Source organism: Hydra vulgaris, chromosome 01, assembly GCF_038396675.1.
Source record: "Hydra vulgaris chromosome 01, alternate assembly HydraT2T_AEP".
NCBI lineage: Eukaryota > Metazoa > Cnidaria > Hydrozoa > Anthoathecata > Hydridae > Hydra > Hydra vulgaris.
Window position 1 is genome coordinate 44427365 of NC_088920.1, and position 22992 is coordinate 44450356.

The 22992-nt window shown below is 26.3% G+C and overlaps 1 protein-coding gene across 2 annotated transcripts in view; it reads right to left on the reverse strand.

Annotated features, from left to right (window-relative positions):
• The window catches only part of LOC101239525 (4'-phosphopantetheine phosphatase), a 116163-nt gene that overhangs the window by 36368 nt on the left and 56803 nt on the right, over positions 1-22992 (reverse strand). For both annotated transcript variants that reach the window (XM_065788299.1, XM_065788300.1), the window contains 10 exons: positions 22024-22219; positions 20845-20937; positions 20599-20658; positions 12984-13104; positions 9653-9717; positions 8294-8413; positions 8082-8151; positions 2848-2936; positions 1421-1576; positions 718-918 (listed from right to left, as the gene is read on the reverse strand). In XM_065788299.1, the coding sequence (XP_065644371.1) occupies positions 718-918; positions 1421-1576; positions 2848-2936; positions 8082-8151; positions 8294-8413; positions 9653-9717; positions 12984-13104; positions 20599-20658; positions 20845-20937; positions 22024-22219 (1171 nt within the window). The remainder of the gene's footprint in view (positions 1-717; positions 919-1420; positions 1577-2847; positions 2937-8081; positions 8152-8293; positions 8414-9652; positions 9718-12983; positions 13105-20598; positions 20659-20844; positions 20938-22023; positions 22220-22992) is intronic.

Genomic DNA, 22992 nt, shown 5'->3' on the forward strand with positions numbered 1-22992 from the left:
AGTATCACAAAAAGGAGGATAAGAGTTTTCTTTGAAAGATGCATTAAAATAAGATGCTTGCTACCAAAGTTTAAAAGATTGAGTCAACAACATAAAGGTTGTCAATAGTAGAGTGAAACCCTCACCAAAGACAAGGATGAAAAACAGTTTTTGCTTTGCTTTGTTGAACAACATCGCCAGATTTACCAATTCTTCTCAACAGCAGCCATGACTGTGGAAGATACCATTGCAAAAGATTTTATAAAATTAGAATAAACTTTAATTTTACTTTGTATTTTGTACTTGTATTAACTTTTCATTGAACAAACTTTTTTCCATTAAATGATCATTAAAGTTATTGATTACTGATCATTATAGACATTTTATTTGCTCGATTGACACATGGTGTTGCATTACTTATATAAAATTTTAACATTAAAATATGAAAATATTGAAAAAAAAAATTATTTCTTTGATTGTATAATCAAAAGGGGTTTATTGACCCATGAATATTGACTAATACCTTATAAAATTTTACAGAAAACCCTTTTGGATAATAAAATTTCCAAACTTCAACTTTAGGACCACCCTATTCTATTTTAAACAGAACTTGTAATCTGAAGATAGGACCATCCAATTCTACAAATATATAACTCAAATAATGTTATCAATTGATACCTCTAAAAACTTAACATCAAAACAATAATACTTCGATTTAAAAAAAAAAAAACTTGTTACCTGAAGATATGGATCACAAAAAGAGAACGCAGCCAGAAACTGATCTCGAGTATCAAGCAAACTTCGAACAGTCAACTGCCCAAATGAATAAGGCGCAACCTTCAAAATATTTAAACGTTCTAAAAACTGCTTTTTGAATTCTGCTCCTCTTTGTTCAGCATCTGATTGACCACTCTGACTTTGAATTGCTTTTTCAACAAACTTAATTAAAAAAAAAACGACCTATAAGTGTTTGTATTATTGTTTAGTGTGAGAATACAAAACCAAAAGCACTTAGAATAAAATAATTAACTATATCAAATCAGTGGGTTAACAAACCTTAATAATGTTTATAAGTAATATTTACTCTTGCAAAGTTTTTTGAATTCATGAAAAGTAATATTAAATGCGGTAGTGGTGTAGTGGTAAGAGCGCTCGCTTTGTAAGCGAGAGGTTCGGAGTTCGACTCCCACCACGTCCCTGGAAGTACTGCGCTTAACTTAGTTTCTCCGCGCAGCGGCCTTGCTCGGCAAGGTTCGTGTTTCGGAGCTAAAGAGTTGAGAGAGGGTTGCACCACGAATAATGACTAAAAAAAAATATTGAAAAAAAAAAAAAAAAAAACGAGTATCCTCCTCGACTGTAGTGGCCCCCTCGGGCCTTGGGGAGGTGAATAATATATAAAAAAAAAAAAAACTTATATTTTATTGTGTTAAAGCATACATACAGAATCTATTCCTTTTTCAAAAACATGTATCCAATATGCTCTTCCGATTTCTTCACTACCCAGATCAAACAAATCAGGTTTATACTCAGAGCAATTAACCAGTAAAGGGCATGGTTCAACCTTGAATCTGATTCTGTCTAACTCAAATTTTCCAAACTGAAAATCATAACAAAATTAATAAAAATTATTGACAATCTTTTATAATAATAACTAATAAATAAAATACTAATAAAATTAAAAAAATACCAACCAACAATTTAATTTCTACTATTTTTTGACTAATAAATAAAATTCTTAAAAAAAAAAAAACAACACTTAAAAAAGGGACTTAAAAAATGGGTAAAAATAATTAAACAAAGAATTGAAAAATGCGAACAAAAAATTACTTTATATTATTATATTTAATTTAAATACATAATATACATTTTTTTATGTTTTAAATTACACTTAAGTGCACATTCAAGTGTTAAACTTCACTTAAGTGCACACTTAACTTTATCTAGAAAAAAATTACAACAAAAACAGTAATACTGATGATTCAACAACTGCAGCAACAAAAAAATGAAAAAAATACCACTGAATCTGTGTCATTCAAAAAATATCTCAATTAAAAAATCCATTGTTTAATAGTGCAGCAATTCTTTATTTTAATTTGAATTATTATTTATTGTTATTTCCTAATTTTTTACCTGAAGTAAGGTAAGTGGTTACTTTTATATTCTATTTTTAAATGACTTTATATTGCATTTACTACAACATTTGCAACAAACTTTTTGGTGCTTCACAAATTTAGGTGTAGTCGTTGAAAGCTTTTTGTTAATACTATGTAAAACATAAGTGGCATAAACATGATGTTTATTAATTATTAGTTATTATTGTTGAGCCTCTTGTTTCTAAACAGGTGCAATTCTAAGGAAAAATTTATAAACTAACACTACATAAATAAATGATTTTCCCATCAGAATTTTGCATATTTCTACAAAAGCATTAATGTTTTTTTTGTAACTTACTTAAATGATAAGGATATCATTTTATATTTGTTTTAACTTGTAGTTTAACTTTTTTTTATGTGTCTTAGTTAATTCTTATTTTATATTTTTGCTTATCAGATTTTAATGTGTATTATTCAATGTTGTTTAAGTGCTTTGTATGTTTCATATTTGTCTTCATTATTAAGAAACACACCCAAATTTTTATGCACTTTTTACAAATCTACAACTCCTCCGAACATGCAACTTTTCAGAGCCTTCATCTTGTCCCAACTTGATCTGACTGTAAAATGCTGTAAAATTTAAAATGCAAATCTTAAGCATAAATAACCAAAATAATATACTTTGCATAAATGATAACAATTATAAAATTGGAAAAAATAATTATGATTTTGTAAAAAAAACTTAAACTTCAATATTAAAATTAAATAAATTAACCTTTGATGTTGAAATTTCATTATTTTCAGGAAAAGCTGAACTACCAGCTAAATTTTCAAGCCAGCAGGAACTATCATTATGTGGAAAACCTAGAAAAATCAGAGCTATCACTATGCATATCATTATGTGGAAAACCTAGAAAAATCATAGCTATCATTATGTGGAAAACCTTGAAAAACTATAGCTGTCATTATGTCATTGTGTCAAAATTGTGATAAATTTAAAAAAAAGCAATTAAAATAATTAAAATGACATTCAACAAAAACTAAAAACGTTTTAAGTACAAACTTAACTTAAATGACAAGGTAAAATGTCTAACATATTTTTAGAAAAATTTTAGAAAATTTTTAGAAGATCACTATCTGATAACCACAGTATCTGATAACCCAAAGGATCACTATCTGATAACCACAATATCTGATAACCAAGAGGAATTGGCAGTATTCTCAATTTGACTGCTTTAAAAAGTTTTGTTTACTTCTCTTATTTCTAAAAGCTGACTTGGTAGATTGCAATAAAGATGGAAATCTAATAAATTATTCTATTCCTCATAAATTTGATCTTAACAATGAAAAAAAAGTACCATTTAAAGCTAGTCAATATAAATGTCACAAAGATTGCTTTGTTATTGATTCTGACTGTGTAAAATGTTTAAATTTTGAAATTAATTTTATAATAAGTAAAATTAGTACTTCAAAAAAAAATTGATCAACCAGCTCATTTGAATGGTTCATTATTGTTGTCTGTCATTCACCCAAATCGCATTAAGATAACACTAGTTAAAGAGCATTCTAATAATAAAAAACTACAATATCGAAAGAATGCAGAGGAAAATACAGGCTAAAGGTATTCAAGTCAGCACTTGTTTAAGTTCTGATCTTGATATTTTAATTAGTAAGAACCAAAAATATGACACCATTTATGAAACTTTTCTGGGAAAAACAGAACTGTTTATTAACTAGCAAAGTTCCTGGATTTTTTTTTTTTTTTTTTTTTTGTTATTCACCACCTCAAGGCCGATAAAGCCACTACAGATGAGGAGGCTACTTAATAGTGGTTATAACCCTCTCTCAACTCTATAACTCCGAAACACGAACCTTGACGAACAAGGCCGCTGCGCGGAGAAACAAGTTGAGCGCGGTACTACCAGGGACGTGGTGGGGATCGTGGAGGCTATCATTGGATTCATCCAATGATAGCCTCAGCATATGATGAACTTAGAGATGCTAACATTTTAACACTTCCAAGTAGACGGACATTACATGATAATAAGAATGCTATTCAACCAACTGTAGGAATTAACCCAGCAGTGATTGCAGAATTAAGAGAAAATACAAAAGACCTCTCTGATATTCAGTGAAATTTTGTTCTTTCTTTTGATGAAATATGCATGCAAGACAATTTAGTAATTGACAAAACATCAGGTGAACTCGTGAATACATCGATCTTGGAGACCCTGAAATAGACTTTTCTACCTAAACAGGTGTAAATGATTTAGCCGGTCACTGTCTATATTATATACAAGGAGCTGCATCTCAAATTTTGTCTAGCTTATTTTGCTGCTAATGGCATAACAGCAATGCAAATAAAGTCATTTTTTTGTATGTTTGTTTCTGTTTTGACCTCTGGCGCTGTGTTGGCTCATCTGTAAGTTGTTATATGTATATTTGCTGTGTTATTTTTGTGTATAATCATTGTGATATTTTGTGTTGATAGACAACTTGGCTACCTTCATGTTGGTGTCTATTATTAAAAATGATTATTAGGTAGTTTCATTACTGAAACTACCTAATAATCATTCTAATCATTCACTAAAAACAAAGAAATAAGTTTAAAACCAACCAAGGTCACTGTGAAGAAAAACAAATCACTAACTTTATAAAAAACACAGTTTTTTAACAACAAAAAAAAGTGCATTTTTAAAAGCTTTGATATCAATTTTTTCAATGTTTTTTTAAAAGAAAACTTTTATAAAACTTTGCTTTTTTGGATTATTAGATTGACTGAAAAAAATTTTTTTAAATAAAAATTTTTTTTAATATTATCAAAATCATTAGTCAATAATCAAAAATATTTCTGAGCTATCAAATAATGATGGGTCTTGAGGCACTTCTTAAAATTTTTTTTACACAAGATATTTTTAAACTCTTTATTTTATTATGTAAAACACATTTAGAGGGTTAACCTAATAACAATTGTGAAAACTTTTTTAAGATTGTTCATATATATTAGGGTGAATTCAAAAACGATATTTAATGTTGATTTTATAACCACTCTAATAAATAAATATACACACATTTTTTTTTAAGGTGCCCAAACAAGTCCTTACAGTCTTATCACAGAGAACTGCAGAAAAGCATTTAATACGAAGTTCAGGACTCCTTCCCAACTGATGTTGCAAAACTTGCCCAGAGGAGAGGTTTGAACCACAAATCTTACGTTTCTGAGGCAAGTGCTACTCAATGCTGCAATTGCAACCCTAACCCTGAGTGATGACTTGTCAGACCTTTTTTTTTTATGTTTGATCAAAGCCTACCTCTTGATTTTGTTTTTTTGCCATAGCTTTTTGTCTTTGAACAACATCTTTAGTCATCGAAAATGATCTTACACTTAAGTATAATTTAACCATACTTTCTAAGAGATTAGTTTTAATTTCTTTTTCAATTTTAAACTGGCAGGACTATTATTCTCAACAATAGCATTATAAAAACTTTGCACAGTTGTATTTGTAATTAGCCAAGATGCCATATTTGCAATGACAACTTTTCTCAACATAAATTTAGAGTTTCAGACTGAAATTCTATTTCTGTTTGAATAAATATTTGCTGACACTCTTCTGTGAGTGAGATCAGTCCACCTCTGTTTTGACATCAATAAGTTTTTAACCAGGTGACAGATTTTTTTCAAGAATAGTGTTTTAAAATAGAAATAATTGCTTGATTTTCTTCAGATAGATGTTTACTGTTTTTAGCTTTTTACAAAAATTTTGACAAAACGTAGCCAGCCAAATGTTGCAGACCATCTAATTCTTTTGCAGCTATGGGTTTCAGTTCAACTGATTTATTCTTTGAAAAAGATGTTTTGTAATAATACAAAATTTATCAGTTAAGGCTGTTGATATAAGTGTACTGCAAGGTTTTTCCAGCTCATTAAAATATTTATCAGACTCTGCTAGAAGTGAAGAATATGTTTCCAAGTTCAAGTTTTTACCATTTCCTGTCTTCACTAACAGTAAATTTTGTTGCACTGTTAATATAATAGATCATTTTTTACTTTGTTATATTGAGATATTTTATTTAATTATGTCTGGATATTTTATTAATTATGTATTTTTCACTCAGAAAAGTATTTATTGTGTTTATATATGTTTTTATTGTCTCAGCAGATAAAAAATCTTCTGCTTGAACAGTTTCAGGTTTTTCATCAGAATGTTTTGCATCAATATATTTTGTTAACCCATTCTTTGTCTTTAAAGATTTGACGGAGAATACATGAGATGTAGTCGCCTAAGAATAACCATTACATGTAAATTTTTCAAGAATAAAAATAAATTACAATTACAAAAAAAAAGCGTGCTTAGAAATATGAAGTCTACTAGTTTATTCACACATGTACAAGCCCTCAGAATTAGAAAGGGCATTTGGCACTGTCAACCAAGAAGTGTTTAAGGTTGGCAAAAAAATTGTCAACCTCATTTCTATGCTGTATAGTAAAACCTTTGTAACCTATTTTTTATGCCGACCTCAAACAGATTAAAGTCAGCAAATTATTGGTGACCTCAATTTTTGTAATTTTAAAGGCTGATGCACAATGTATAAATATAACAAAAGAAGTTTTACTTGCCTTGTCTAATACTTCATTTAGATCGTCTTCTATTTCATTATCCAAAAGATCCTGATCTATGTCCAAAAACAAGAAAATCTTCACTACAAAAATATATACCACTTTCAGCCATTATAAATTAATGTTTGCACTCTCTTTGATCATGTGACTGTTAGTTTTTAGGCGTTCAAGTTTACTATAAAAATTACAACTAAGTAAGATTTTCCGACCATGTATAATTTCTATTAAATATGTTAAAAAGTATTCTGTTAGTATAGATTTTTTACCCATCAACAAATTGTTCAAGAAAAAGAAAAAAAAACAATAGAAAATACTTTAAACAAAGCTAAAAAAATGTCAACAGCTTTTCTCAGAGATTTAGACTCTATTAAGTATATGATAGTATGCTATTTTGTTTTTTCATTGAATTCTTAAAGTTTCTAACAGCTATGTAGTATACTTCTAAGCATATAAGGTAAGATTTTCAGTACCATTTCAAAATAACATTTGGCAAGTGATGTTTGCGGTCCCCATAATAAACTTTTTGTCTTATTCAGTTCTATAAACTCTTTTTTAATCTTAATTGGTTTTTACTAGTTTTAAAAGATAAAAAGACCTGAAACTGGTTAATCACTAAGGTTTATGATAAGCCTATGTTATGACCTGTGGCTAATTATGGCTTGTTTATGGCTGGCCCTGATGTTAAAAAATTTAGACACTGAGTTTTTCTTCTGCAATTGCGTTGTACCTGACTGGAATTTTCTTCCAAATGCAATTGTATCTATCGTATGAATCAGAGCTTTTAAAAAACTAGATAAATTTTTTTTTGAACTTTTAGTACAAAAAAAGCCATGGCAATTATCATAATGGGGTTTCATTACAATGTCAGTTTTTGGTTTCAGGTTACCCTGCTTGCATGTGTTTAAGCCATTGTTATTAACTATATTATACTATTATTACCATTAAATTATATTTATTACATATTGCATCTTAAAACCGGTTAAATTTAAAATGTATACAAACATGCATGAAATTCAATTTTATTTCAACAACTTGCACAAAACTGTGCAAACTGTTAAAAAAAAAATTAGTTACTTCCCTATTTATTATTGTTTTGTTGATAAAACAATAAACTTTCAAGTTAATGTTATTTTTGATTTATTTTTAAAAGCTGTTTGATTCCATTACTTTCTAAACAAATATTAAGTGTACAAAACCCACTTATTCTCATTGTACCAAACTCACAAAACTTAACTTATTCTTTTATTATTTTTACTTAGTAGCATACCATTCTATTATTTTCACTTAGTAGCGTACCATTTTATTATTTTTACTTAGTAGCATAAGTTTTTATTATTAATGCCTTTTTATGAAAGTTTTAAAGACACTTTATTCAAAAAATCTATACTTACTGGTACTCAAAAAAGCTCCAATAGCACCAAGATATCCTTCATGACGCATAAACAAGGCATGTAACTTTCCCTTTCAAAACGAGTTTAAAAAATAAATAAATGTTAGGTATTATTTATTTAATTGTAAACAATTATTTTTTGAAAATATAAGTTACAGTGCCTGATATTTAGTTTGCTCAGCACAAAAAACATTGATTATTTAAGACACTTACTTTTGAAAAGAAATTGATAGCAAAAGAAATGGTATGCATAGTAACTGGATGTCCACGAATAAAATATCCTCCAAAAACAATTCTTTTTAAATTATGCAACTGAGCATACAAAGATGAAATCTGAAAATAAAAAATAAATTCAAGGAAACATATTATAGAGTAAAAATTATAGAAAAAAAAACTTATAGTGTTTATGAACAAGTTTTGTTCTTTGAGCGATTTTGTTAATACCTATATAGTCTTATTAATTTAATTTTATAAGCTTTATAATTTTTTTAAATAATCTGAAATATAGTGAGGGCAAAAAATGAATGACCCCTCTCCCTGATTTTTAAAATTTTTAGAGGACCAGTATTCATATTATCCTAAAATTTTAATAAATGATAAAAAAATCATTATAAAACAAAAAATACATCATTTAAAGATTTATTAATCAATTTTTACAATAAAGTTTGAAAATGATCTTTTAATATCAAGTCCACTCTATTGAGTACATTTATCAGCAGTAAAAACTTTAATTTTTTGAATCATATGCAACTCAACAAAAGTTGTTAATACTTCATCTTATAGCACTTTAAGTCTTTGACAGCTTTGCTGCAAGTTTTCATGCTTTTAACAAAATATAGAAGTAAATCTTCCACTATTTCATTCCAAACTTCAAGAAAAGAATTGTCTTCAAAAAAAAATTTGTTATTATTAACGGCAGACCATGCCAATAATATTGAAAGCCATCAAAACAATCCAATTTTTTTTTTTTAAACTGAAAAGATAATATTGTTCCATTCTTTATCTCTTTAACTTTTTTCTTGTGCCCATGCAACTCGTTTAGAAATGTGTTTATTTATCAATAAAGATACAGGTTTTATTAAAAACTTGCAGGTCTTGCAGGTATAACAATTGTACCATAGCCATTGAGATCCTTTAAATAATTTGTAAACACGTCTCTTAAATAGCATTATTTCTTTGCTTATCTTGCTGATGCTGAATCCTGCTTTTTAAATGCAATAGTTTGACCACATTAGAATTCAGTTAACTTTGTTCCTTTGGGAACAAAAATTAATAACGCAGTAATATCAGCTTGTAAGCTACGTTAAACAAAAAAATTTATTCCTAACGTTTCATTCAATAAAATGTTTTGCTTTCAAATTTTTGTCAATACTGAAATGGCAGCAAATTTGAAACATAAACAATACATAAACAAAAATTACAATTTATATACTAAACATGATGTTAAATTATTCAATTTGTTAAAATTTTGTGTTAGTTTAACTACTGATTTGTTAAAAATAAAAAATCAGGAGGGGTGTTTATTTTTCACTCTCAATGTAATGCTGTAAATATATTTGCAAAAATTATTACCTGACCAATGTCATTGCTAACCATTTGTAGTAAAGCTTTAGCAATATCTTGCGGACGAAATCGAGCTGTGTAAGAACAATTACCTCATTTAAAAATTATTTTTTAAAAGTAAATTAATTATTATTTCCATACATAACAAACTATTACATACAATAGTAACTATAATGAGCAGGTTTCTTTGATTTTAGGGTCATATAAGCATAGATTAATTAATGACAAAATCAATAAGACTTCATTTATGTTAATTTTGCAACTTCGTTTATGTTGTTAAGTTTTTTGGATGTTGATTATTCTTATATTCTGAATTAGATTTGTATTTGATTAATATCTTGTCCATTTGAAATTTTTTTTTTGACATTTAAAATATTTCATTTAATAAAAGCTTGACTATTATATGATACAAACAAAATGATAAATAAAACAAATAATTGGATGTACATCTCAAATAGCAAATCAATTTTAAAGAGGATCAAAGCAGTTTTTTCCTCCTCTTTGCATTTCTCAAATTTATTTTTTGATTTTTTATATCATCATAAACAAAATAAAAATTCATTAGATTAAAAATTTTTTAAAAATGTTTTGGTGTTCAAAATATACAACCATTTAAATAAAGATTTTTACAAGTTAGAAAAGCAAAAAGACTTTCAGTTAAAAACCTATCAAATTTATTATTTATTAGCACTCACACTACAGGCGTTGCTTTAAATAAAAACTGCTTAGCACATTAGTTCGTTGTGATTTTGATGCCATAAAATTATCTCTTTTTTTTATTTACGGACAATAACTTTTTAAACTATTGCAATAAAATCAATTATCGCCAAACAAGTTTAATTTTCTAATTAGGAAAAACAAACTTAGTGGTGTTATTTTGTAAATGTACATATTGTGCAATGCCTATTTTGTTTTAATTTTAATTTTTACTAAATATTAAATAATTTAATTACATTTTTTATTATCATTTAGCATAAATTTCTTTTCTCGACATTGGTATAAATGAATTAAAATATGTTAACTTTTTTTGTCCATTATTTCTTAAAAATGTGGCTTTAATGATAATAATCAATTTTTACTTATAAAAAAGTTAAACAAAAATAAAAAACATTACAAACAAAAAATATTACTTGTTGCAAAAAAAAAAAACTCAAGTCAAAAAAAAACTTAATTACTTTACTAGCGTTTTTTTTCCAAGACAAACAAAAAAATTTCAAAAAAAGTTTCCAAGTTTTTTCCAAGACAAACAAAAAAATTTCAAAAAAAGTTTCCAAGTTTTTTCCAAGTCAAACAAAGATTTAAGTTTCCAAGTATCATTTTTTGAAAATATATACTGTTGCACTTTCAATTGCCTTCACCATTACAAAAAAAGTTAAACATAAGCTCTATATACTTTATTGATGCAGTGTTATAACATGTTTACAAGGAACTTAAATAACTTTTATAATCAAATTTTTTCCTAATTTATAAGGAAATTTCTGTGTTCACTTTTTTGATATAGTACAATCTGTTAATTATATGATGATGTAACTATTATAAAATATTATTTTTCTAAACTACTATTTTGCAAAAAATAAAACTTTATCAAAATAACTTTATAAATTTTAACAAAGGCATACAAAAAAACATACAAATATTCAAACCACTTTTAGTTATTTTAAAACAAAACAAAAAAAAAAGTTAACATATTTTATGTTTTTTAAAATATATTTGTTCTATTATTAATTAGTTAATGCCTAATTTAAAACAAAATTTAATTCAAACTTTTGTACAATGAGCAAATAGCTAGTGTTTAATTTTTTGTGTGGTTGATTTCAAAATTCTGTGTATATTTTTGTTGATTTCAAAATTCTGTGAATATTTTTTGGATCTCAAAAATGTAAATCATATCATAAAAAGAAAACTCTGAAGGGATCCATCGATGGAATAAAACAATTAAATTTAAATTAAAACAATTTATCATTTAAAAAATTTATTATAAACTTCAAAAAAGCTATATAAACTTTGAAAACAAAGAATATGAGTTCAAGACAATGAAACTTTTGCAAAAAAGTCTCTTTACAATTTCCATATATGGCAAATAAATTTGAGTATATTTAAACTGAGAAATTTGCTCCCAAGTTCCTTGCAATCTAGCAAGCATTCATCTCCTGTAGTTTAAAAAGTACATCATAAACCTTGGAACACAGATTTGTATATAAAAAAATGCCTTTGCCATTTATTAAAAACCATAATATGCTCACAATATTTTGGCATGACTTGGCTATAATCCACTACTTCAAGAAGTGTCAGAAATGGTATGAACAAAATAGTTTAGAATTTGTAACTGAGGAAGAAAGACCTTCAAATTGTCCTGAACAGTGAGTTATCAAAAGTTATTGGTCAAATATAAAAGGAATTTTATTAAAGATTAAAAAAAAATGGATTGCAAATTAAAGCAAGATCCAGCAGATGATGTTAAGTACTTGAAAAAACCTAAAATATCATTAAATCAAATAATTAATTTGTGTCAAAAAAATTACAAAAATCTGTAGTTTTTGAATAATTAACAATTATACTTCATAAACCTGAAGTAGCAAAGAAAGTAAGAAATAATTTGTTCAATAATTTTAAAACTCAGATTTAATTTTCTGATGAAAATTTTTTTTTTTTAATCAAAAAATTAAATTATGAATTTGACATTTCTTTAGTAAGAAAGAAACTGCTCAGATCTGGAATTTGACATTCCTCTAGCAAGAAAGAAACTGTTCAGAGCCTAAAAATACTAGTAATGCCAACTGGTAAGAGTTGAGCTATTGCTTTTTGTAAATGTAAATGTTTTAAGCTATTCTAAAATATATTTACTAATTTCAGGTTTGAAAACACTTGAGTAGGTACTTACCAAATAATTGAAAGAACTTCAACATGTTATAAACAATAAGATAGGTGAGACTGTAAAAATATCAACTGGAGTCCTCCAGTTGACTCTCACCTATCTATTAGTTTCTGAAATAATTTAAAACTAAATCAAACTTTTAAAACTATTTAAAACTATCAAGCCAGATATTTTATAATATCAAAAGAAAGTAACACCAGTAAATCATGTAAAATGAACGTAATTTTTAATAGTTAATCATACCTTTATATAATTAACTAATAGTGTTAATCTTCAAATTTCATTAAAAATAAATATTTTTATTGAAATTTGAAATCTATGAATTTTGATCTTTTTTATCATGGTATAAAAAAATACTAAATAAAGTTTTTAAAGTAGAGCCACTTTAGCACCATAGGTTTTGAAATATGCTGAGTTTTGAATAAAATTTAATGTGAAACAAAATAAAAGCAAAAAACTAGAAACCAGAAGTGAGCAATGATGTTGACTGATCTCTTGATGCACGTGCTGCTTTACCAAAGCTACTAGCTGTAAGATCACCCGGTAAATTCATTTCACTATATGCGCCACCATAGATATCCTTTACCTGGTAAAATTTTAATTATTCTTCAAAAAATGAGTAAATTTTGTAAAGTATTATTATTGTTATATAAATACTACATATTAATAAAGTATATATTAGGATATAAATATAAAATAATAAAGAAAAAGTAAATAGTTTTAAATTTTTCCTTATTATTTTCTTATATTTATACCCTAATATAAGAAAAAGTAAAAAGCCGCTGTGGGGAGAAACAAGTTGACCAAACAATATTATTATTTACATATCAGGTATTCAGGCTGATGTATTATATCAATATATTCGGGAGAATAAGTCAGATATTTCTAGCCCCATTTTATTGGGTAATGCCCAAATTCATTGTCAATATGTATATAATATTTAATATTTTGAAAAGTCATGAGGTAGTGGTTTTAAAAATTTAAGGGAATCAAAAAATATTTTTTTTTAATTTGTCTTAAAATAATTTTTATTAGTGATTTTTTACAATAAGTTTGAACTATTATTTATTAACTTTTAATCATTAATTATTATTTTGCATTAATTATTATTTGGTTAATCATTTATTATTATTTTGCAGCAATATAAACAGACTCAATCTATTAAAAGAGATGTTGGAAATGGAAAAAGGAAATAATAATAAAAAAAAAATTACAGTTTTATTACAGTAAAAAGTTGTTTAAATAAATATTTTTTGTGAGCAATTTAAAAAAAAAAAACTATAAAAAAGTCAATATTAACTTTTTTTTATTTATTAGAAAAAGTGCTAACTAGCAAAAAAAATTTAATTAGCAGGTCATTAAAAAAAAAGTTTATTAATCCCCTAACTGCTCCCCAAGATTTAGTTATAAATTAAAACCCAAATTATTAAATTTTTATTCCCTATTTGCTCTCCCAGTTAAAAGCACGACGTTTAATAATGGAATAGTTAATGGAAATGTATTAATATTTTAGAGTTATTAAATTAACCGCCATTGTCAGTAAGAATCAGACAATTATGAAGAAATAAATACTGAATTACAATTTACCAATTACAATGCTTTGTAATAACATATGCAATAATAAATACAAAATATTTTTGTCTAAATAATTGTTGTTCGGCTATGGCGGTACTTTGAAAATTGGATGAATTTCAGTCAATTTGCTTATTTTTACTTTACTTTATTTTTACATACTTTAAGTTATAACTAGAACATTTTTTGTTTTAAATTTTGTCAAATTATTTATGAAAACCACAATTTTTATGAAAGCCACAATTTTTACTAGAAAAATAAAAAAATTAAATGTTGTTTGTTGTCTATAAACAATACAAAAGTACGAACTTTAAGAAACCATAACTCTTGAAGCCAACGTAGCAATGCTAATTTTTTTACACCAGATGATGTGGGTCTAATTTACAATTAAAAAAAATTGCATGTGGTTGCATTAGCATCTCATAAAAAAAGCAGTGAAAAAAACTGTTTCAACTTTAGACCACTATAAAAACTGAAGCCAAAAGATTTGAAAAAAATATTTACTGAAAATATGTTCATAAAAGTGAAGACTGCCATATAAAAAAAATTATGTGCGATCTTAACTTACTTTCTAAAAAAATCAATTTGAATCATTTTTTTTTTCATATTTACATATACTTACATATACAATAAATCCTTTACAACATATAAAAGCTAGTATATAAGTGGTAGAATGAATTGAATAAAAAGTACTTATTTCCAAAGATCATGCTAGCTCATCATTAATAAAATGCACCTGAGTAAACATATGCACTGATAATAAAAACAATTCACTAATACTAAATAAAAAAAAGCATATACTAAAACCAGAGTTCTCTGTTGTTTCATTTAACTATCTCAGTATCATACTTTAAATACTGTTCTAATATATTATATTAAAACATCTGCCTATTTTCGTATCACCGTTCCAAACTCATTTTATTTTGATCGTTACTTTTAATAATTTTACCATCAACATTAATCATAATTATGTTTATTGTTCAGTTCTTCTTTGTCAATTAATTGATTGCTAGCTGTTTCTACTGGTTCTTTTAATAATCCTTCTTTATACTTTTTGGACCATCTTGAAAAAAAAAGATTTAATCTACTGCAAAGTAACATATTGGTGGGGATCAAAGTCTCAACAAAGTAACTTCTCGACTTGTTCTAGACTGATTTTCTGACCTTTCTGTAAAACTACCATAACATATTTATACAACAAGGAGTAGGAGCATAAGAAAATCTAAAAGTGCTTTTTATTGGTAGAGCTCACCCAATCTCTTGAAATGAAGACATAAAATTGTTCACATGCAGTTTTGAGAGTCACATCAGATATATAGTAAGTATGTCTCTATATATCGACAAATGCAGTTGTGAAGTTGATTTCATTTTTGATACAAATGATTTTTTAAATTTATACATTGTCGATGTTATCTGCAAAGAACGGTGAATAATAGCTAGCATGTGTCTGTCAAACTCAATCTTCCCAGTAAATGATGCACTACAACCACTCTCTTGACAGAAAATTAGATTGCATAGTTGTGTGTCTTCTCTTGCTTTTGCCCTTTTTAGATTTTTTCATCAGAAGTTTGTCTGTTAAACTATACGGAAGAATGATTTGATTGTCAGATACAAATGTAATGCTACTATTATATAGCTGATCGACACATTTCCTAAAATCAAAGTATCTTTTTGCAAAATACTGTATTGATTGATAGAAACTGGCATTCTTGATAGTGTCACCTAATAAAAATGCTTTTTCACTATTAATTTGTAATACTGACACTTTTGCGTTACTTTAACCACTTTCATTGTGTAATGGGTGTATAAACACTCTCTGGTGTAATCAAGTTGTTGCCTGCATCAGTTAAACACAATCACATTGATCCTTACTATTTGATAGCTCATTGTAATCTGCTCTTAATAAATGAAGATTTTTATCTTTCCAGACCTTTATGAAGTACCTCAAATATATAATTTCAATGATATGAACTAGCATTATCAAATAGAATAGACTTTGTACAAACCTTTGTTATTTCGAAATTACTTTTCAAATAATACTTTCCATGTTTAAGAGAATTTGATTTTTTTCATTTTTCTTCCAACAATTTATTGAAACCGAAGATACCAGATGCAGCAATATGGTCTAGTACTGGTAATCGATTTCGATATATATATATATATATATATATATATATATATATATATATATATATATATATATATATATATATATATATATACTATATATATATATATATATATATATATATATATATATATATATATATATATATATACATATATATATATATATATATATATATTTCTATACTTATATTTCCAAACTTAAATGTTTAAAAATTAAATATCTAGTGTAATATTTATAAATATCTAGAGTAATATTTATAAATAAACATCTAGCGTAATAATTTGTCAAACTAAAACTTGACTTATAGCTTCGATTTCATAAAGGTTTGATCTCATTCTATTAATTAATGACTATTATATTTAAAATTCAAAAACATCAAATAAAATTCAAAACATTGGAATGTCAAATATTTTTTGTCAAATATAATTTAATAAACTAAATATTTTTACTGGTACCTTCGAATTGGTTAAGCTTATATTAAAGTCTATTCATTAAAAAAGTTGAAAAGCTAAACGAAACTAAAAATTAAAAAAAAAAAAGTTTCAATAAACAATACATATAACAAATATATTTGTTATATGTATTGTTTATTGAAACTTTTGGAAGTGTGCTCTTAAGCAACAAAAGAAAAAATGTAATGCTACTAGTTTCACAAACGCATTTCTCAAAATATAAGTCAGTATATAAGTTATTTATATAATATATTTGTATAAGTATATATATATATACTTACACTAATATATATTATATTAGTATAAGTGTATTATTTAAGTCTATTATATATTCATTAAGTATGTAATCAAGTATATCAAAAATTATTCACCTGATAATTATTAAATTGTGCATTCAGTTTAAATTAGAAAGCAGTTTTCTGTTTTGCACAAGCAATTAATGGAAAGTTATGAAGTCATTACTGCTAACAGATAGAATGGAATGTTTACTATTTTCAAAATGTTTTGTCCCATTGAGAATAGAAAATTTAAATTAAAAAAATAAAACTTGATAGAACTTTGAAAAATTAAAAGTTTTAATCCACAAGATTTTGTTAAAATTTCACACATATTTTGTATATAAAAGAAATAGTCCTATATATCTTTTTTTTTATTTTCAACTATTATTTATTTTAAATTAAATTAAAAACGTTTCTGTTTTTTTCAAATGTCTGCAATCAAGATGTTTCCAAAAAGAAACAAAGTTATGTTATCAATTTTTAGTAAATGGCGATATTTCATTGTTTTCATTTAATATCAAAGCTGCAGTAACATATTTTTTCTGATAGATAGACAAATGCATTAACTAAAAAACCAATGCTTTTTCGCTGATTTCCCAGACATTAAATGAAAAAAATTCAAACAAAAAATTGTTCACCCTTTCCCTTGTATGCACTGGTATGCTTTTGAGTGACCTCCTCCCCATACCTGCATACATAATTTATGGATGGCCCCATGGCAACCAACTTGAATATTGCTCTTGAAGACTTGATGCAGAGCTTGCATAAAGGCATTTGTTGATAATGTGTTTCAGTTTTAGAAGCGCAAAATATCTCAGTGAGTGATTTCATTCATCACTGTAACTGGAAATGTATGAGTAAAATTAATAAGATTAAAAGATATTGTGTGACTAAACTTTGTTGTAAGATTAGCATGTGATACTTTTTGTTATCTCCACTATCTAATTTTGCTTTTGTCACACCACATGCAACACCTTGCAACAAACCACTCTGGCTTGATCCACTTTGTATCTTGAGCAACCAAAAACATAATAGTTTCTTTTGAAAAAAAAAATGATGGTCTATGATAAAATTACAGTTTGGCTTAAAGAATTGCTTTCCTTGCACAAGTTAATATATCAAGTTTGATATATTAACTTGTGTTTTTATACAAGTTTAATATATCTAATATACTAACTCAATTGGAACTACTTACTCTTTATTGTCAGCAATTTTTGTGGTAGCTACTGTTTCTGCAAATCTTTTTGTGACAGCATTTAAAAATTGTTGATGTTTTAGGTTTTTCTTAGTATCATTGCCAAGTATATGTTATAGTGTTTTATTTATTTGAAATCGTATACAAATATTGAGACAACATTAGACTTGATTCACTACTTGAGTTTAAAACATTTTCATGAACAACAATCTCTTCTGGTAGATTAGGAGTGCTGCTGTTATAGTTTTGCACTACGCTTTAATGGTTATGACACATAACAGTGACATTTGGTAAATATTGAAGTCCATTTGTTATGGAAACTGATTGTGTAGTTAGTGGTTTGCTAGTTTTAATTGATCATGATTAGGATGCCCATTCATTTTAGATGATTTCTTTAAACTTCTCATAAGCTTATTTTTGATTAGTTTTAGCTCATTCCATTCATAATTATTTACATGCAGTTTTTAATTTTAAAAGTGCTTTGACACATCTCTATCTAACTGTTCAGTGGTGAATAATCCATCAACTATATCCCAGTACCGCCTATATGGATTGCAACAATGTTGACAAAAAAGTGCATTCTTCATGATTCATTATGTAAGTTCTAAAATTGAAAATATATAAAACAATCATAAATTATCCAAGTCAATTCTAAATTCTTTGTTACCAATAATTATCCGGAAAAGAAAGTGAGACAAAAAGTGAGACAAAATTTACTTATTTGGTATATGCTTATTTTCTTTGTTATTCTTCAAGCTATTTCATTGTGTTTTGATGAACATGAGCTTTTTATACAGTTTCTCTCTACTTAAAGCAGGGCCATAGTGCTCTAATTAGCCATTCATTTCATAACTAATATTCTCAATTGTAATACACCGAGGAAGTGAATTGTTTTGAAGCCAATTAAAAAAAATAAACTTGGATATCAATTTTTGTCAAAGCATTTATCAAGTAAATTTGGGTTTATTCTATACGATAATGTTGAGTTAAGGGTAATTAATTTATTAAAAAAATTCCCTCAATAGCATATAGTATAAAAATACATAAAAAATATAATTCTTTGAAAGCAATAAAAAACAATCAAAATGTCCTTAATATGCATCCTTTCTTTTCTTTTCATTTTTTATTATTTTTCTAGGGAGTAACTAATGGCAAAGTATAAAAATTCTAAAACTCAATCAATAAAACTAGTTTATTTGCAATTAGCTAGTTTTTGGTGAAGGAAAATATCTTTTTTTGCTTGGGGCAAAACATCATGTGATTATTTAGTTTTAAAAATGTTTAGGTAAGTTTAATTATTTTAAAATAATACATAAACATTAAAACTAAATATTTACAGGGAGTTTTACCCGACACATAAAAAGGCATTTTTTCCTTTTTACTAAATACTATGTTATTCTAATTGCAAAAGTTTTTTTTTTTGAGATTATACTTTTTTTTGTAGATCTACACTTTTACAGACATATTTCCAGTCAATATTTTATTCAAATCTTTAGGCTTCAGTTTTTATAGCAGTCTGAAGTTTTTTTTCTAAAACACAGTCTGAAAAAAAACAGCTGTTTCACAGCTGATTTTTTTCAGACGCCAATCCAACCATGAATAAATTTATTTTTTTAATTGAAGATTAGACTCACAGCTATCACCTGGTGTAAAAAAAATCCAGTTAAAAAAAAGTTTAAAAAACTTTTTAAAATAAATAACATTCCAGTTAAACCTTCTTAAAATATGACATAATGCAAAATAATTAAATCGATTAAAATTAGTCCCATTTTTAAAGTACTGCTATGGACAAACAACAAACATACAGCTTAACATTTTTTGTATTTGTCATTGAAAAAGAACTAAATGACGGCATTCAGTATTCAAAACCCTCTGAATCTTACAGACAATCGCTTTTAAGAGATATTAAATTTTAATTTAGTAATTCTTATTGATAATATAATTAATTCTTGGCACAAAAATAATAATTAGTAATAATCTTGAATTTTAGAGGATTGCAAGTAGTATTTAACCGCTTATAATCAGCTAAAAAAGTGTTTTGCTTGAAACAAGAAAGCAAATAATAACTTAGCATAATTAAGATACATGGAACAACTATAAAATTGCTGAAAAATAAATTTAATTATAAATCTAAAAATCTTTATTTAAAATAAACACTTTCTGCAGTGTAAAAATTGTCTAAAATATATACATTTCATTTGTGATGAATATTTGTAATGAATTTTAAGTATGATCACTGGAAAAAAGCATTTATCTTTTGCACCTTGACATAAGAATTCAACAAAAATGAGGAGGAGGGTAATTTACATTTACTTGTAAGACATCAAATCTCAGGGAAAACAAATGATATTATAAATACTGGAAATTTCTTGCTGCGAGCAAATTCATTAAAAAAAAAATACAAAAATTTACCAAACACATTTTTTAATAAGATTTAATAAGATATATATACCAACATATTGATATTTTTTGTCTTCCCCTCTGCAGCCATAGATAAAAGCTCATCAAAACCCTACATAACAAAAAAAAAAAAAAAAATTATTAAATCAAATTTAAAAACATACTTCAAAACTGTAATAATACTGTTCGAAAAGCATTTTCTAACATAAACATTCTTAGAGTTGCAAATAACTTCAGACAAATTAATATCACACAAAAACACAAACACACAAAAACAATGATCATGTTTTTAAACTACCTTAGCGTCTGTGAGAAGAGAACCAAGCCCCCAAAATGTCCCTCCGCCAGTGCTAGTTCCACCAATTCTTTCAAATGTTTCATTCGATTCAACCTAAAGTAAATTTTGCCAAAGCTTTAAATTAATTAATGATACTTTAAATAAAACTTATTATGGATTAAGTGAATTCTAATGTACAAAAATTACCATATATGTATTGAATAAAATTAAAACAAAAAATCCTATAGAGGTAGTAAATAATTTCAACAAATGAAAAAAATAGTGGAAGTCTCATTTGTTTACTATATCTGTCCCTGCATGCTCTAAAAACCTTTATTCACCTAGTTTTTCCCCCCACACTTTAACCCTTTGGAACTCTCTCCCATCTTCATGTTTTCCTGTCTCAAATAACCTTCAACTTTTCAAGTCTTCTGTCAATCGTTTCCTTGCTCTATAACCCAATTCATATTTTCTAGTAACTCCCAACTTAAGAGTGGTTGCTTGCAGCCTTGTTGGGAGTGAATTAAAATAAAAAAAAATTAAAAAAAAAGTGCCACCATTGCATACATAAAAATACCCTGGGCGAATAAAAAAGAGCAACTGCTTTTACTCAGTAATTGGTCAGCTTTACACGAATAACAATTTCAGTAGTTTTGCTCAAACTTTTATTCAAGTAAAGTTAAGCAATTTACTCAGTAATTGTTCAGCTTTACGTAAATAAAAACTTAAGCAAAATTGTTAAAGTTTTTATTCACGTAAAGCTGACCAATTACTGAGTAAAAGCAATTGCTCATTTTTATTTACCCGGCCTAAGGAACCACCACAACCATAGTTACATGAAAAAATTAACGTTAAAAGAAACTATTACACTGATTTGTATCCATTTTTATAACAATTTGTTAAATACTTGATAACAATAAAGTGTAACAATATTTCCTTAAAATATAGCTAAAAAATAAAGAGCTTAATCCATAATAAAAACTTTTATTTAATATATTAGTAGGTTTTTGAAAATGTCAAAAAAAAAACATTTAAAACTTAATAATTAACACCATATAAACACCATTTAATAACTAAAACCATATACCGCAATACAAACACCACAACAGTGAGAGAAAAAAAAAGCAAATTAAAATTATTTTTATGTAAAAATTCAGAAAATCTAGAAACTAAAAAATAAAAATCAAAAATAAAACTAACTTTTATAATTGAAACCCCGGACCCAATGTTGACGAGTAGATAAGGAAAAACATCTTCTCCCACGAGATTTTTAAATAAATACTCAGGCTCAGCGCTGCCATCTTTTTGATGAAACTGGAAACATTCATTTGGAACATTTGAGAGTAAAAAGTTACAACCGCTGATTAAACATTGCATTTCATCAAGTTTTTCAACCCTACAAAATGTAAATTTCAGGTGATTAATAACTATGTTATTTGAGAACAAAAGAAATTATAACTAATATGTCCTATCACTCAAGCTATTTTATAAAAATACTATCAGTACAATTTAAGAAAAGCTTTATACTTACTTAAATACTTCTTAAAATGCAACATAATAATATGTATATTTTTGAACATAATAATATATTGCTGATCTCTAACTAGAAAAATTTTTAAAAATTCAAAAAGTTAAAATTCTGTATTGGAAAATAACTGTTTGTTGTTGTTTAAAATTTTCTTATTTATGTAAACTATAAACTACCAAAAGAAATTTAACACTTAACCCTTACAGTACCTGTGACCTCTATGTGGGTCATAAAAATTTGTTAGTAAATGTGACCATGCCAAAAATGGCAATTGATCACTAAGGCTAGCATAAAATAGATTAAAGAAAAAAAAAATTTGCTGCTAATTTTCCTGACAAAAAACAAAAAACAAAAAAAACAAGGTTTTAAACTTTTCCAGAAAACATGCACTGTTTTTTGTCTTGTATGCCCACGCATGAGTATTTTATTTTAGACAACTATCACAGCCATATGCAAATTTTTTTATATTATGTGTTGCAAAAAAACTAAGTTTCAAAAACAAAGAAAGCAAAACTAACAAAATAGGAAATTAAAATTAATTTAAACAGAAAAAAACAAAAAATCAGAAAAACTAATAATTTAAATAATTTGTTTTTACTGTTTTTATTTTTGTTTCTTTAGAGTGGAAAAGCAGAAATAAA